At 53.2% G+C, this 16,852-nt stretch overlaps 1 protein-coding gene across 8 annotated transcripts in view; it reads left to right on the top strand.

Annotated features, from left to right (window-relative positions):
* Nucleotides 1-16,852, top strand: part of TNS1 (tensin 1) — a 207,959-nt gene that overhangs the window by 4,322 nt on the left and 186,785 nt on the right. For all 8 annotated transcript variants that reach the window (XM_043444803.1, XR_006265125.1, XM_043444801.1 and 5 more), the window contains one exon: nt 7,740-7,854. In XM_043444803.1, the coding sequence (XP_043300738.1) occupies nt 7,740-7,854 (115 nt within the window). Of the gene's footprint in view, nt 1-7,739; nt 7,855-16,852 lie in introns of those variants that run through there.

The raw sequence follows: 16,852 nt of genomic DNA on the forward strand, positions 1-16,852 counted from the left end.
GGTGATACTGCCGTGGTTAGGGACTGGGGACCCTGTCTCAGACAGAATCTGAATCTTTGCTCCATCCCGGCTTCCCTGGTGCCCCAGAGCATGCTCCTCAGCCTCACTGTAGGATGTTGCGGTGAGGAATCAGTGAGAGAAGCCGTACCAGGCCCTTGCCATCAGGCCAGGCCCATTAATGGGGTTTCAGACCACCCACATCTCTGTGCCTGGTGTCTCAGATGGTAAAGAATCTGTCTGCAACGCAGGAGACCCAGGTTTGATCCCGGGGCTGGGAAGATCCCCTGGAAAAGGGAATGGCAACCCACCCTGGTATTCTTGCCTGGAGAATTCCATGGACAGAGGAGCCTGGAGGGCTACAGACCATGGGGTCGCAAAGAGTCAGACATGACGGAGCGACTAACACTTTTACCTTCACTGTGCCTTCCCACTCCAGGAGGTGATTTTTTTCATGTTAGAGCACAAAAAGGGACCCGGAGCTTAATGCTCAAAAATGTTGGGATGTGGTTTATGAAGGAACCATGTGGAGAGAGAGAGAGAAAGAGAAAGAGAGGCAGGCCAATGGTGAGAGATGGGCCAGCTCAGGAAGCCCTGTCAGGGGCCGAAGGCCACCAGGCAGAATCCGGGCTCCCCAAGCGTCCGTGTGCTCCTCTGTCACATGAGGAGCTCATTTATAGCCATTCTCTGCATCTTTCCTCCCTTGGAGACCCAGGGCTTCATGGCATAGGAGAGCTCTCTCCTCAGCTGGGTGAGGACCCCCGAGCCTGTGTTCTGTCCCCCAAGGGCAGGACAGCGGCAGCGGGCGCAATCACTGTAGGGAACCGAGGTCAGGCAGCAACTCCATTCGATTTGCTCCTTCCGACTTGCTTTGGGCTCACATTGTCCGGGACTCAGTGGACACGGAGCAGAAGCACAAGCAGGTGCGTGTGCCTAGTGGGCAAGTCCAGTGCACACCCGGGCGTGACAACACAAGACAAGAGTCCACATCTAGTGAGTGCTTACTATGTGTCAGGCGCTGTTCCAGTGGCTTTTCAGACATTGTCACAATCTATAGATGGTTACTACAATTAGCCCACTTAACAGATTAGTAAAGTGAGGCAGACAGGGGTTAATTAACTTGCCAGGGGTCACCTTGCTAACAAGTCGATTGCACAGGGCGCTGTGTCAGGGTGCCAAGCATGTGTGACTGAGGAAAGGAAGGGGTGCTGGGTGGCGCTTAGCCCAAATCGAATCATGAGGAAATGACCAGACACATCCAGATACCGAAGGCCATTCTGCAAAACAGCCGGGGCTCTTCAAAAAAGTCCGCGTCATCAAAGAGAAATCATAAGGTGGAGTCATGTGTCCACATGAAGGAAGAGGAAGGAAACCCAGCAACTAAACGTAATACAAGATCCTGCTTGGATCCTGAGTCCAAAATAAAAACAAAGGCAAAGACCCAGCTCGAATGGGTGCTATTGTGGCCAAAGGGCCCAGAATATACTACTGAATGTTAGATAATGCTATTGTTGTGAGGTTGAATTTCCTGAGGGTGGTGATTATATTGGGTTGAGGTGGGGGACAGAGATAGAGTGTGGACAGAAGTGGCAGAATGCTCACAAGCGGTGAATCAGGGCCAAGGGCATATGCATGTCCAACTTTTCCAGAGCTTTTAAACTTTCCACAATGAAAAAAGAAAAGTAGGATGGAGAGGTGGATTTTTGAAAGGGATGGTGGGGACGTTATTTGGGAAGATTTCCCTTCGGGGATGAGATTTGAATGAGGCCTTCAAGGATGCCTAGAAGCCTGACATATTGAGAGGCAGGTAGGACATTCTGGGAAGAGGGAACAGCAGAACCAGGGCTCAGATACGGGCCCAGGGCAGGGAGTTGGGGAGTGGGGCGTGGGGACTGAGATGGTTGGGTGGGCCGGGTATGGACCAAGGCTGCTCCCTGCTGCATTGGATAATGTGGATAAAATGCATCCACATTTTATCGTGGATGCTCGGGAAGGCATGGAAACCTTTCAGAGTGAGTGGGGATGACCCCAGAGAGCTGTGTACCTTAGAGGCTGTGCAGGGAGGAAGGAGACCAGGAGGCTGTTGCCACAGTCCCAGGCAAAAGTGACAGGGCCTCTAATAGGGCAAAGGCAATGGAATGAAAAAGCACAGGAGGGCCAAGAGAATATTTAGGAAGCAATATTTACAGAGTCTGGCAACTGGTTGGATTGGAGGGTGGAGGGCTGGGAGGCATTGAGAGTGACTCAGAGTTTTCCACCCGGGGTGACCAGGAACACGGTCAGCCCATTAGCTGGCTAGGGGCTGGGGGGTGATGGTGATGGTGAAGAGGAACTTCGATGGGGTGGTGTGTACGTGAAGGTGAGGTGGGGTTGGAGGGAGCTTGCATGTGCGGTGCTGGGGCGGGGGAGTGTCCCAGACTCCAGCCTGCAGCTCCACTGGGAGTCCCAGTCTTCCTCATAGAAATAATCGCTGATGACAATCAGGTCCTGGTGTCCCAACCCACGGTGATGAGACATGGAGGGGTGGATGGCTGCGAGAGGACCGTGTGACCCTCCAGGTCTGTCTGGGGCCTGCTTTATAGTGATTTTCTTTCCCAAGGCTCACTGGCTTGCCGACTTCTGTCCTCTGGCCTCTTCGTCCATGGCTCCTAGTGTGGGGCCCAGGGAACCCAGTGGGGCAGGGCTGGGGATGTTTTCTTGGGGAAGGGGCAGGAGCTCATGAGCTGAGGACCTCTAGGGTTATCAGTCCCTTTTCATCACCACCCCCACTCCATTGCACTCTGCCCCACGGGGCAGGGAGGAGCCAGTAAACAGCCATTCCCACCCCCAGGCCAAGAACTCCCGCCAAGGCTGCCCAAGCCAGATGTGCCACACCCCTCTGGCAGGCAGCTTGGCTGAACAGAGTGGGGGGAGTGGGGCAGGGAGAGATCCCCCAGAGGGCCAGGAAAGCCCTCTGATGCTGGCTGGGCTCGTCGCTGGGCTAGGGCTCTGGGCTTGGAGGGTGGGGAAGAATGACTTCAGCTAGGACCCTTTCCCTTTTCTGAGTTCTGGCTCTCGAGGGAGGTGGGCTGGGGACAGACCAGGCAGCTCCTGCCTTGGCCGGGCCTCTTTTGCCCTGAATTTTCCCTAGGTCCGTTAGGAGCTAATCCGGCAAGGGAGGGGCCGGCGTGCTTTGTGAGGCTGTCTGCCACTTGTCAGGGAAAATGATGCTCATTGTCATAACAAGCCACTACCCTTGAGCTTGGTGCTTTATGGGCTCCATGCTCAACCTCTGCCTGTACCTGCAGAGTAACCGTGGGCGGGGCAGGGGAGGTGCTAGACCCTCGTTTATCTTCTTCCTCTGGATTTTGACGTAAGATTGTTTGGAAGTTCTTTTTCTCCTGTCTAATCATGAATTCTGGCACCTTCTACCCACTGGGGTTTTGTTTTGCCTTTAGAAACTTCACAGCCATGACAGCTCCTTCAGATATTTGAAGATATTCCACCCTACACTTCCTCCTCCATCATCCCGGGAAACTTTCAGACCTCTGTGGATGACTCAACAAGATTACCAGACATCCCAGTGTATATAGCCAGGGATGCTGGCAGAGTCAAGGTCATGACCTGGGGTCACTTTCCTGGGCATGGCCCAGCTGGTCTCCTCACTCCAAGTGGGGTTGCCCAGCCCCTCACGGAGGGGTGAGCTCTCTCTGTAACCATCAGTAAGGCCCGCCCCCTAGATCCCACAGTCCCTTCCTCTCAAACTGGCCCATTGTTTCCCTTACACTGTGTACAGGCAGGCTGTCTTGTCCGAACCCCTCACTTCCATCTGGGGACTGTGAGGCCCGGAGAAGGCCACTGATGGTCCCAAGACTGCCAGTCTGGAAAGCCGGTCTCTAGACTCCCATCCCAGAGATCCTTCAGCCAGAGAACCAGGATGCGGTGGGTATAGGGGACAGGAATGTGATGGACCATCACCCAGGGCAGCTCAAAGAGGCCGTGAGCGAGGCCAAAGAGCGTGTTTTCTGAACCCCATTTCTGTTCTCCAAGCCCATGGGGGAGGATATTTTGTAAACCAGACTTTATGGAGTTGGCCAAGCAGAACAAGCAAGCCCAGGACCCAGGGGAGAAGCCTGGGTGTTTGCTGGTCAGCCTGGAAGGCCAGCCTGCTCCTCATCTGTTTACTGGGCAGATTCCACTGCCCTGACTTTGCTTTAGTGAGGAGGCCTCTTTCCCTGGGCTTTAGGGGAAGGGCTAGGTTTGGGGTCATAGGCAGATAAGGCTGGGGGATAAGCTGGTATGGGGAGCTTTGCTGACTTAGTTGGATGGGAGAGGCAGGCTTCTGGGGGCAGAGTAGGCTTGAGATGATTGGGCTTTAGGGCTTCCTGCAGGCCCCTTCAGACATGCCTTAAATTGAACCCCAAATCCCTTCCCTGCTTCTTTCCCCATCTAAGCCTTGGCTGCTGCAGTTGACAACGGACTGGGTCCCCTCCCTGGAAGGTCAGTGACAGAGATCATTTGGAAGGTCGCCAGCAGGGGGCTGAGATGGGAACACGGGAGGTGAGACCTCAGGATAGGAGAGGACTCATCTGCCCCTCCTGGTGTGGGATAGGGGGTACTGGGTCAAGTGCAGAGTCGGGCAGTGGCGTGCCCCCACTCTCAGTCTACCCCCGTCACACCCAACCTCAGCAGAAGCTCCCAGAACAAAGTGTCTGGAGTATCAGAACCTGGGTCCTGCTGCCTGGTCCAGCCAACAGGGGCCGCGGCTGGGCTCCTGCACCTGCTGGCTCTGCTACCCTCTGCTCGCTCTGTCTCGGCTTTGGGCTTTATCTCTGCTCCCTTCTGCCTCCCCACCATCTCAACGTATAGTCTGTCTGTCTCTTTGAATTTTGAGACAATCTAAAACTTCAGAAAAGTGTCAAATACAATACAGAGAACCTTCCCTCCCGCCCCCGAACTATTTGAGAGTAGCTGACCCATTGCCATACCCTCTCTGAATATGGCCCTATTTTCCTACAAGGACTTTTCCTACCTAACCCAGCACAGCCATCCAGGTCAGAAAATTGACACTGCTGAGTGACTACCTTCTCATCCTCAGGCTCCACTGAAGGTCAGCCCGTTGTCCTCATGATGTCCTTTAGGGGAGTGGAAAGAATCCAGTTCAGAGTCAGTGGTGGCATTTGCTTGTCAGGTCTCTTTAGTCTGCTTCAGTCTGGAAGTCTCCTTAGCCTTTGCTTGACTTTCGTGACCTTGTCACTTTGGGAGATTCTAAGCCACTTCATTGGTAGCCTGTCCCTCCGTTGGGGTTGGTCCGATGCTTCCTCCTGATTAGATTCAGCTTGTGTGTCTTTGGCAGGAGTATCGCAGAAATGATGTTCTGTTCTCACTCCATCCCCTCCCTAGTGCACGATCTCCACTCATCCCGTTACCGGTGACGTTAGCTTTGATCACTTGATTAAAGTGGAGCCTGCCAGGCAGAGTTACTCTTTTTCCCCCTTTGTAATTTATAAGCATGATGTGGGGAGGTGCTCTGAGCCTCGTAAATGCTCTGTTCCTCACCAGACTTTCAGTATTTTCACTTATTTCACGTATCAGTATGGACTGTCATTGCTGTTAGCATGTATTTTGATGTATCATTACTATCATGATGTATTTTGATGCTCACGTCTTCCCAGATCTGAGGAGCCCCTTGAAGCTGGCTCCTGTGTCCTTTTTGTCTGTCTGTTCCCTTTGGAGTCTCTGGTTCCCATTATAGTCTCTCTGTGTTTCCATCTCATCTCTCTCACTATCTATGTGCTTGCTTGTCTCTGTCTTTGTTTCTGTCTTTATCTTGATCCTCTTTTTTCCCTTCTCTGTCTGACTGTTGCTTTTCTCTCTCTCTGCCTCTCTTTGTATTTTTCTCTTTTGTGTCTCTCTCTCCCTCTGCCTCTCTCTGTCTTTCTGCCTCTTTCCCTGCTGGCTTTCTGTCTCTCCTTTCGTCTGTTTTTCTCTCTCTGTCTCTCGTGGCTCCATCTCTTCTACCCAGGACTCAGCTCTACAGGGCTTTCAGCTGCGAGCCCTGGACATGCTGGTTTGTATTCCAACTTATAGGCATTGCACGCATTTATGTATGTCTATTTGCTATCAAAACTTTGTGGGACACTGCCAGCCGTCCCCTGAACACCTAGAGCTGGGAGGCTCAGACTGGGGTGCTAGGAGAGGGGCTTGGAGAAAAAGAACCTTCTCCCTGGAACTGTGGCGTGTACAGTCGCATCTGTGTGTGCCCATGTGTGTGCTGGGGGCTTTGGAAAGCTCTGGGCCTGGGAGCCGGTGGGGCAGCATCAGAGTCTGGGCTCTGCTGGCCCCTGCTGCCGGAGCTGGGGAATGAATCCAGTCAGACACCAGGGGGAGGTGCCTGGGAGAGGAATGGGCGTTGGTACTCAGGGCGTGACTTCCCGGGGAGGGGGGGCGGTGTCCTCGGAACAGCCTGTGCCTGGGCTGGGGGCTGCGGGTGGGAGGAGGGAGGGGTTCTTAAGCAGCATGCATGACTTTGTGACTTAGAGTGTGTTGACATCTGTGGTCACAAGGGGGTGTGGAGCCCAACCTCACTGTCTGGAGGGGGCAACTGAGGCCCGGGTTAGTGGTAGGCTGGCGGCTGGCCCAGAGCTCACCGAAAACCAGACACAGAGAAGGCTTGGACTTGCCAGCCCGTCTCCCATCCCACATGTGCGGTGGTGTCATTTTAAAAAGGATATTTAGGGACTTCTCTGGTGGTCCAGGGGTTAACACTCCACGCTTCCAGTGCAGGGGGTGGAGGTTCAGTCCCTGGTCAGGGAACTAAGATCTTACATGCTGCATGCAGCTAAAAAAAAAAAAATTAAAAAAAAGATATTTAACCTATTGATATTTTCATAATAAAGAAGAGGAAATAGAAATAAAAATGGGAGGGGGGATTGGGATGGGGAATACATGTAACTCCATGGCTGATTCATGTCAATGTTTGACAAAACCCACTACAATATTGAAAAGTAATTAGCCTCCAACTAATAACAATAAATGAAAAAAAAAAGAGATGAAGATGGAAGACACCTTCTGGGCTGAGGCAGGGAGTAATAATGAGGATTCGAGAGAGAGCGGAGGGGCATGGCACTCACAGGGGTGAAACGTTGAGGGCCATCAGCAGTGGGATGGATGAACAAGTTAGCTGCATGCACTCGTGGAGTGCATGCAGCAGTGAGGAGGGAGCTGCCGCTGTACGTGACCGCAGGGATGAATCTCACAGATTCTTGCTGAGCCAAGGAAGCAGACAGAGGGGTATATACTGTGTCATTCCATTCATATGAAGTTTAAAAACCTGGCAGAATGGATTTTGGTGACAGAAGTCAATAGTCTTTACCTTGGGGTGATAGTGACTGAGATGGTCACGAGGGAGCCTCCAGGGGTGTGAATCCAGGGGGCACACATGTGTCAAATTGTACTGAGCAATACATTTAAAATCAGTGCACTTGGCTAATACGGAAAAAGTGATTAAGAAACCATGGAGGAGCCTGTGCTGCCTGGATGCTGGGGTTTTTGGTTGTCTGAGTCCCACTGCCGTCTGGGAGTCTGGGTCACACCCATAGTTTTCTCTTTCCATGGGCGTCTCCTTCCAGAAATGGGCTCAGTCCCTTCACCACTGAAGGGGCTCCCACTTCTCCTTCTCCCAGTGCTGGCCTGCTTCTCCCTCAGTCTCCTGGCTCTTTCCCCAGGAGCCCAGCCTGACTTCTGTGCCTCTCCTCCCACAGCCAGAGGACCTGGAGGCCCCCAAGACTCACCACTTCAAGGTGAAGACCTTCAAGAAGGTGAAGCCCTGTGGCATCTGCCGACAGGTCATCACCCGGGAGGGCTGCACCTGCAAAGGTGGGTGACTGGTGGGGCCGTGGGGGAGGGGGAGCGTGTCTTCGCGGAAGGGAGAGGCTTGGGGTCCCGGCGGGGCTGGGATGTCCTTGGGGTTCCAAGTGGGTGCCTGGTTCTCATCTGGGAGGAGAGGCTGAGCACACGGATGGCGAGCGTGTAGGTGTGTGTGAATGGCACACGGCAGGTGATAGATGGCATGGAAATAGCAGGTAGTTTGTGTGTGGATGACATGAAGTGTGTGGGTGGCCTACAGATGGCATGTGAATGGCATGGGGAAGGCGTTTGGATAGTATGTGGTGGCAGGTGGATGGTGTGTGGTTGGTGTGTGGCTGGCGTGTGGGGGGGTGTGTGAAGGGGTGTGGTTGGCCTGTGGATGTCATGTGGTTGGTGTGTGGCTGGTGTGTGCAGGGCGTGTGGAAGGTGTTTGGGGGCGTGTGCCTGGCACTGGGAGTACTGCAAAGATGCCAAGCCACGGTCCTTCCCTTGTGGCAACTGAGGGGAGAGTCTAAGAGGCCCCCGGTTGGCCTCGGCAGAGGGCCTGCTGGCTGGCAGGCTGTTGCAGTCGGTGCTTTCACGTGTTCCTGGAACGGCCCGGGCTCGGCTGTCACCGCCGCCAGAGGAGTCCGTGTCTTGCCTCAGATCACACGGTGAAATCAGCAGGAGGCCCCGTGCCCAGTCTCGGCGACGGACACCACCACCCACATCCTTGCCACCGGCTGCCTCCCTCCGTCATCTCCCATCAGTCGCCATCACACCCCCCGCCCGCCATACGGCTTGAGTCCCTGAGCTGCTCATCTCAGGTGACTTCTCTCTCCTGGGCGACTGGAAGCCCCTCTGCCTCTCGCATCCCGACCCACCCTCTCAGCCCACCTCCGTGCCAGCTTCCCTGGGACTCGGTGTCAGTTCCCTGGGTTTCGCCTCGGGAGCCCCCACGCCCTCAAGACAAAGCGCACTCCTTCCTGCAGCCGTGCAGCCTGGCGGACTCGCCCCTTGCCAGCTCTCTGACCCACGTCTCCCCTGCCTCCCAAGTCCACAGTGAAACCAGCCGCACCCGTCGCACTTCCCGAGTATACCAAGTATGTCAAACATGCCAAAGCGCCAGGCTCTTTCTTTCCTGGAGCCTTTACTCACCCGCTTCTTTCTACCTGGGCTCTCCCCCTCCCTCCCCTCCATGCCTGTGTCCCAGAGGGGCTGGGAAGATGGGTGTCAGACCCTAGTGAACAGTGATGAAAACAATAGTGAGGCACACAGACACGTGATCTCATGCAGGGCTCATGGCATCTGGGAGGTGCTGGTGTCATCTCTGTTCTACAGCCAAAGAAACTGAGGCTCCAAGGAGTCAAGTCTCTTGCCCAGACATGCAGCTGGCTGGGTCGCAGTGGTATTTCCAGCGTGTGTGCTCTCTGGGCAAGGAGGGCTTCCTAGACGAGGAGTTGCTGCTGGTGTTGAAGTCGGAGTGGGTGGATGGAAGTGTGTGAGTGTGTGCATGCATTTGGGGGGCATTCCAGGCAAGCCTGTTACAGGCCAAGGGCAGACTGCAGGATTGGGACACCCAGACTGAGTTTAGGGAGCCAGCAGGAATGTGTGTAATACCAATATTAGCCACATGGTGGCACCCTCCTCCCAAGTGGTCTGACTGAGATGTGTTCAGTTGCTCAGTGGTGTCTGACTCTTTGCAACCTCATGGACTACAGCCCACCACGCTCCTCTGTCCATGTGATTCTCCAGGCAAGAATACTGGAGTGGGTTGCCATGCCCTCCTCCAGGGGATCTTCCCAACCCAGGGATTGAAGCCAGGTCTCCTGCGTTGCAGTTGGATTCTTTACTTTCTGAGGATGGATGGTGCTTAAGGGTCAGAGCTGGGAGAAGTCCATCACCAACTCCCAGAGCTTACTCAAACTCATGTCCATCGAGTCGGTGATGCCATCCAACCGTCTCATCCTCTGTCATCCTCTTCTCCCATCTTCGATGCTGGGAAAGATTGAAGGCAGGAGGAGAAGGGGATGACAGAGGATGCGATGGTTGGCTGGCATCACCAATTCAATGCACATGAGTTTGAGTAAGCTCTGGGAGTTGGTGATGGACAGGAAAGCCTGGGGTGCTGCAGTCCATGGGGTCGCAGAGTTGGACGTGACTGAACTGAACTGAACTGAACTGGGAGAAGTCAAGGAGGTATTGCCTAAGGTGGGGTCTTGCATGTTGCTTGCATCATAGCCCCCACCTCATCCTGTCTGTTGAACCTGCTCCTGTTAACTGCTGGCCAGTCCCCAGTTCCTTCCTTCCTTTCCCAGTGCTTCTTCCCTTCACCCCAGTGATGCCCGATACTGCTCTGAGAGGAGGCGACACAGGGCTGGGAGTAGAAGGAAGTCCCAACACACTCACCGGGTGACCTTGGGCACTCCGGCCGCACGTTCTGTGATAGTCTGTGGTCTTAGGTTCCCAGGATGACCTGGCTAGAGGGCCTGGGTGGAGGAGGGGCTTTGACCCCATGTGAATGGAAGGCTCCCACGGTGTGCAAAGATGTCCCAGGTCTCCTCTGGTTTGGAGCCTGGCCCTGCTAGTGTGAACCAGACTGGAGGGCGGGTGGCCAAGAAGGCTGCCAGGCTGGTCTGGCAGCTCTGAGTGAATGAGTGGCGAGAAGGAAGAAGCCGGGGCCACTCTCCAGAGGCACCAGCAGGTGTCAGAACTGGGCCACGGAAGGCCCAGGGGCCTCCAGCCCTGCAAGGGAAGACAGAAGACCCCTCGCTCTTCAGGCCACGTGTGCACCCCAGTGAGACAGGTGAGGTCACTAGGTTTGGGGGCAGGGTTGGGGCCACTGGGCTAATGGCGGGAGATGCAGAAGTGGATCGACTCTCTGTGGTTTGGAACCAGGAGGTCATGGTGGCAAGAGACCCACTTATCCTTCCCTCTCTCCTTCCCTCCACCCACCCACCCTCTGTCCCATTCATACATTCACCCACCCGTCCATTCAGGGGCACCAGAAATGGTTGCATAGATAGTTTGCTGGCTGAGGGGTCAATTTGCCAAGGCCAAACCAAAGGATTTGTTGTGCTCTCTAGCTCATGGCAAATAGATGGAGAAACAGTGGAAAAAGGGGCAGACTTTATTTTTGGGGGCTCCAAAATTATTGTAGATGGTGACTCCAGCCATGAAATAAAAAGACACTTACTCCTTGGAAGAAAAGTTATGACCAACCTAGACAGCATATTAAAAAGCAGAGACATTACTTTGCCAACAAAGTTCCGTCTAGTCAAGGCTATGGTTTTTCCAGTGGTCATGTGTGGATGTGAGATTTGGAGTATAAACAAAGCTGAGTGCCGAAGAATTGATGCTTTTGACTTGTGGTGTTGGAGAAGACTCTTGAGAGTCCCTTGGACTGCAAGGAGATCCAACCAATCCGTCTTAAAGGAGATCAGTCCTGGGTGTTCACTGGAAGGACTGATGTTGAAGCTGAAACTCCAATACTTTGGCCACCTGATGTGAAGAGCTGACTCATTTGAAAAGGCCCTGATGCTGGGAAAGATTGAAGGCAGGAGGAGAAGGGGACAACAGAGGAGGAGATGGTTGGATGGCATCACTGACTCAATGGACATGAGTTTGAGTGAACTCCGGGAGTTGGTGATGGACAGGGAGGCCTGGCGTGCTGTGGTTCATGGGGTCGCAAAGAGTTGGACATGCCTGAGCGACTGAACTGAACTGAGCTAGCTCCTCTTCCAGTCTTCAATCTCGGGCTGCAACCTGGTGACTGTCTGAATTAGTGGCTGGGGGTTCAGGGTTGAGTGTCAAGGCCCTGGATGCAGAGTCTCCATGGGGCTTGCAGTGTTGAGGGAGCTTTTGCTGCAGGCAGGGGCAGTGAGAACACCAGCCAGGACCTAGAGAGATGGGGGCACTGGGTCCTGCTTCCCACTGGCCGCCCTGCCCCATAGCTCCCCGCCTTGCACTGTTGAACGGACTATGGCTGAAGGGGGTGGGTGGGAGACAGGGTCGGGGAGACAGTCAGGGAACCCGGGGTCTAGTTCTGGTTCTGAGAGGCTCAAAGGTGAATGAGGCAGACAGAGAACAGAGGTGGGTGGACATGTGAGTGCCAATGTGGCAGATATACTGGCAAAGAGGTGGCTGTGAGACCGTGGCCTGTCTTCTGATGCACTGAGTGTTTCCTCCCAGGTATCAAAGGGTTAATAATAAACCCAGCCCTTTCTCTGAGTGGTGATTGTGAGGAGCACTGAGATTCTTTGTGTGGCTCAAAGTGAGCCTTGGTGTCAGGACTAAGGCTCCCCGTGGGGAGACGGAGGTGGATGAGACAGTGGGAGAAGAGGCCTCTGGGGCCTTTGTCAGTGGCCTAGCCTTGACTTCTGGGGCTGGCCATGCACAGGCCAGGTGAGCTCAGATAAATCTCTTGTCCTGTCCGGCATCAGTTTCCTCATCTATAGAAAAAGGGTTGGACCAAGATTTTCCACGGAGGCCCAGACCGTGGGAGGCCCTAGAGAATTCCCTTGTTAGCATCTGCAAAGTCTGGAAAACTCTCCAAATGCAGGCTGCCCCCCCACCACCTGCGTGCAGGCGTGCACCCATCTGACAGTCATGAACTGGGCCCCTCTGGGCTGAATGCCCTGCTGGAGCCAAAACTCAGCTCCTACCCTGGCAAGGCAGACGTGCTATTGGACAATTCCGGAGCCCAGTGTGTGTGAAAGGCTGCCTCTGACTCAGCAGATTTTCCTGTCAGTCTTCAGTAGGGAATCCATATGTTGTCTGGATCTTGAGGGATGTGTAGGAGTTCCTCAGTCCAAAGAGAGGGTTTCCCACAGGCCCCTGGGGGGCAGTGCTCTAGGGAGTCTAGGGTCTGCACCAAGGGCCCCAGCCTCCCGCCAGGCTGACATCCAAGGGAAGAGACCAGAATGGCACCTCAAGAGCCCCAGACTGCCATCCAGCCTTGAGTGGGGCCCAGACTTAAGAGCCCTCCCCTTCTTCATCTGGTCAGCTTGCAAGGTGGGGGCTGTCACCTGCAGTGTCCCTGAGAGTGGGATGTACCTGGGGAAGATGCTTCAGCCCTCAATGGGACAAGTCCACCTAGATGCCCTCACTAGCTGGGTTTGGGGAAACCTTGTTTCAGGGAGATTTCTCCTCTTTACTGGGAATCCCAGCTTTCAGCCTGTGTCCCAGTCACTCCCTTCTTGGAGTCACTGGAAGCAGCCTGGTCAAGTGGGAAGACACTGGGTTCTAGTCCTGGCTTCCTCTTGCCTGGCTGTGTGACCTTGAGTGAGACGCTTAACCTCTCTGGGCCTAGTTTTCCTGGTTCTCCAAACGAGGGGTTGCACTTGATCTGAGGTTCTAAACTGTGTTCCAGAGGAGCTGTAAGGTTCTTCAGGGGCCTGAGAAGGTAGGAAAAAGGGGGAAATCAAGGGTAGGCTTAAGGACCTGGGGCCCTGGAACCTCTGCCCACTTTATCTGGAGCAACTCTGGTTTCAAGAGTTAAATATATCAGTGAGCAGAATAGTGTGGTGATCCTGCATTTGGCTCAGACATCCTAGATTCAAATTCCAACTTTTACTAGTGAGGACAGCTTGCTTCATCTTTCTGTGCCTCTGTTACCTAACCTTTAAAATAAGACACACAGGGAACCTTCCTCCTTGAGTTACTGTGGGAATTACCTGAGACAATATATGTAAAGTGCTCAGAACAGATCCTGGCACATAACAAGCATTCAATAAATGCCAACCAATATCATTGACTGCAGTCACTAAATTAAAAGACGCTTGTTCCTTGGAAGAAAAGCTATGACAAACCTAGACAGCATATTCAAAAGCACAGACATCACTCTGCTGACAAAGGTCTGTCTAGTCAAAGCTATGGTTTTTCCAGTAGTCATGGATGGATGTCAGAGTTGGACCATGAAGAAGGCTGAGCACCGAAGAACTGAAGCTTTCAAACTGTGGTGCTAGAGAAGACTTTTGAGAGTCCCTTGGACTGCAAGGAGATCAAACCAGTCAATCCTAAAGGAACCTTGAATATTCATTGGAAGGACTGATGATGAAGCTGAAGCTCCAATACTTTGGTCACCTGATGTGGAGAGCCGACTCATTGGAAAAGACCCTGATGCTGGGAAAAACTGAAGGCAGGAGAAGGGGGTGGCAGAGGATAAGATGGTTGGATGGCATCACCAACTCAATGGACATGAGTATGAGCAAACTCTGGGAGATAGTGAAGGACAGGGAGGCCTGGCGTGCTGCAGTTCATGCAGTTGCAAAGAGTCGGATATTACTTAGTGACTGATCAACAATGTCATTGAGGGGGCTTCCCTGGTTGCTCAGTGGTAAAGATTCCACCTGCCAATGCAGGAGACATGGGTTCAAGCCCTGAGCGGGGAAAGATCCCCTGGAGAAGGAAATGGCAACCGACTCCAGTATTCTTACCTGGGAAATTTCCATGGACAGAGGAACCTGATGTGCTACAGTCCTTGGGGTCTCAAAGGAGACAGACACAATTTAGCAGTTAAACAACATCGTTGAGAATCCATGTAAGAGTCTAGCTGCATCAAGAGTTTGGCTACAAAAACAAAAACCACTGGATGGGATGATCTAGAAGGTTTCTTCTTGCTTCAACTTCAGAGCCACACCATACCCACTCCCCCTACCACCCCAAGTCATCTTGCATTAGGGTTCTCCAGAGAAGCACAACTAATAGGATGGATAGGTAGGTAGATAGACAGATATTTATTGTCAAGGATTGGCTCATATGATTGTAGAGACTTGGCAAGTCCAAAATCCTTCAGGGAAGATAGTCAGGTTGGAGACCCAGGGGAGAGTGACTGTTCAAGTCTAAAAGCTGGCAGAATTCCTTCTTTCTTGGGAAGATCAGTCTCTGCCTTTCAAACCTTCAACTGATTGGATGAGGCCCACCCACATTATGGCCGGTAATGTTCTTTACTCACAATCTACTGAAAGTTGACGATGAATATAAACCATCACACACCTCCAGGCCAGGCCACAGAAATAAGCAAGGCAGGGAAGAGCTGTGAAGCCCGGTGGGCAGCTGGGCAGGCTTCTGCCAGCTGGGGAAGGAGCAGAGGCCTGCCGGGCATGCAGGCGTTTTATCACCGGGGTCAGGTGCACACCGAGGCTATGTGCTCATTTTCCGACCCGAGGCCAGGAGGAAAAGGCCATTTAGATCCCAACAATGTTGACTTCCTGTGTTCCCAAGAGGCAGGAAGCCACCCCAGGACAGAGTCCAGGCAGCCCAGTGAGGCAGGAGTCAGCCAAGGGCTGGGGTTGGGGTGCTCCACCCCACAGGTGACCTACAGACCCCTGCCCGCTCCGAGGCTTCTGGCTCCATCTCAGCCCACCGGCCTGGCTCTCTTGTGAAGGGGCAGTGTTGACACCCACTGGCCGAGGTGGGGCTCCTGGGCTCCATGGAGCTTTGGTTTGACAGGGTTCCTCCCCAGGAGTCCTCATCTTGCATGCTCCCTGGCCTTCTGTGGGTGTGCTCAGGTGGGGTTGATCCTGAGATGTGTGTTGTCTACGGAGGTCTCGGGTATCTGAGGGATGCTAGGAGGGGGAGGTTGGAGTTCTCCTGCCTTCGTTTCCCTGGAACAGGGGTCAGAGATGCAGGGGACTTTGGTGGTAAAGCAGGCAAGTGAGTGTGGACAGAAGGCCATGATGGAGGCCCCAAGGATCCAGAGAGAGCTGCTCTGTTGCACGACACTCCAGCTGAGAGAAGAAGCCTTTGTATTTTAAACACTGAGCCAGTTAAAGAAGACAAGGGCCCAGGCCCAATCTGCCCTGGAGGCTGCTAGTTGGCTGCCTTATTTTCTGAGCAGGAGTCTGAGACTCAGAGATGGGAGTGACTTGCTTTGGGTCACACAGCTGTAATAGCAATCAGGACTAGAACCCAGTTCTCCTGACTCAGGGTTTTTCTGTATAATATCATAACGGTGATGGAGATGCTGCTGGTACAACTAACAGAACATCCTCTGGGTGCCCAGGTATATTAACTTCTTTAATTCTCACAACAACTCTGTGAGGTCGATGCTATTATTAGCCCCATTTTAGAAATGAGGAGATGAAGGCTCAGAGTGGTTAAGTAACTTGTCCCAGATCACAGAGCTGGTGATGCATGACCTGCATCTGAGCTGAGAGTCAGTCTACATGCAGCCAGGTAGGAAAGTGGGTAGATAGAAAGCAGGGCCCATGGGGGAGTAGGTGAGGATAAATCAACTCCTTCAGTGCTCCCACCCTTTGCCAGGCTTGATTGTAGGTGGTGTTTGCCCTGAAGCACTTAGGAAGACTGGCTATGGTCCCCACCTGCCTTCTCCCAGCAGGGGGTGGAGCTGAAGTGTGAAGTTCCCTACCTCACTTGGGTGTTTTCCGTTGCTTCAGAATGTCCACCCTGGTCCCAAGGGTTTAGGCTGCAGAGAATCCTTCCAGTTTGAAATTTACTCCACATTTACTGAGTCTCATCTATGCTAGACCCAGTACTAGGGGAAGGGGCAGGACACAGATCTACAGGGTTGAACAGGACCTGCCTTTCTGTCTTAAAACAGTTGAATGTGGGGGAGAACAAATAATAAAGGAATGCTTAGATAAGGTGATAAGAGCTTTGTTGTGGGTTGAGGATTCTTGGAGCACAGAGGAGAGAGAGACCATCTTTGAATGCTTTATTATCCAGGGTGAGCATTTTGAACTGGGCCTTGAAGGATGTATAAGAGTTCACCATTCCAGACATAAGCCTTGTAGACTCAGAGTCTGTGGAGTTTGGTGTGGCAGGGACAGATCTCTTTATGGACAGTGGCAGGAGGTGGAGGCAAGACGTAGGCCTAATAGGTGTGTTGAGCTGGACAGAGGGTTCTAAGCAGGGGTGTGATATGATCAGTTTGTTCCTTGGAATGGCCTGTGACTGTGGATTGAAGGGAGACAAGGCTGGTGGGGAGATGTGGCCCAGGGAAGGATAATTGGTCTGAACTGGTACAGTGGTAGAAGAGAAAGGTTGAGACTCAGCAGCCTCTTTG

This window comes from Cervus canadensis, chromosome 24 (assembly GCF_019320065.1).
Source record: "Cervus canadensis isolate Bull #8, Minnesota chromosome 24, ASM1932006v1, whole genome shotgun sequence".
In the NCBI taxonomy this organism is placed as follows: domain Eukaryota; kingdom Metazoa; phylum Chordata; class Mammalia; order Artiodactyla; family Cervidae; genus Cervus; species Cervus canadensis.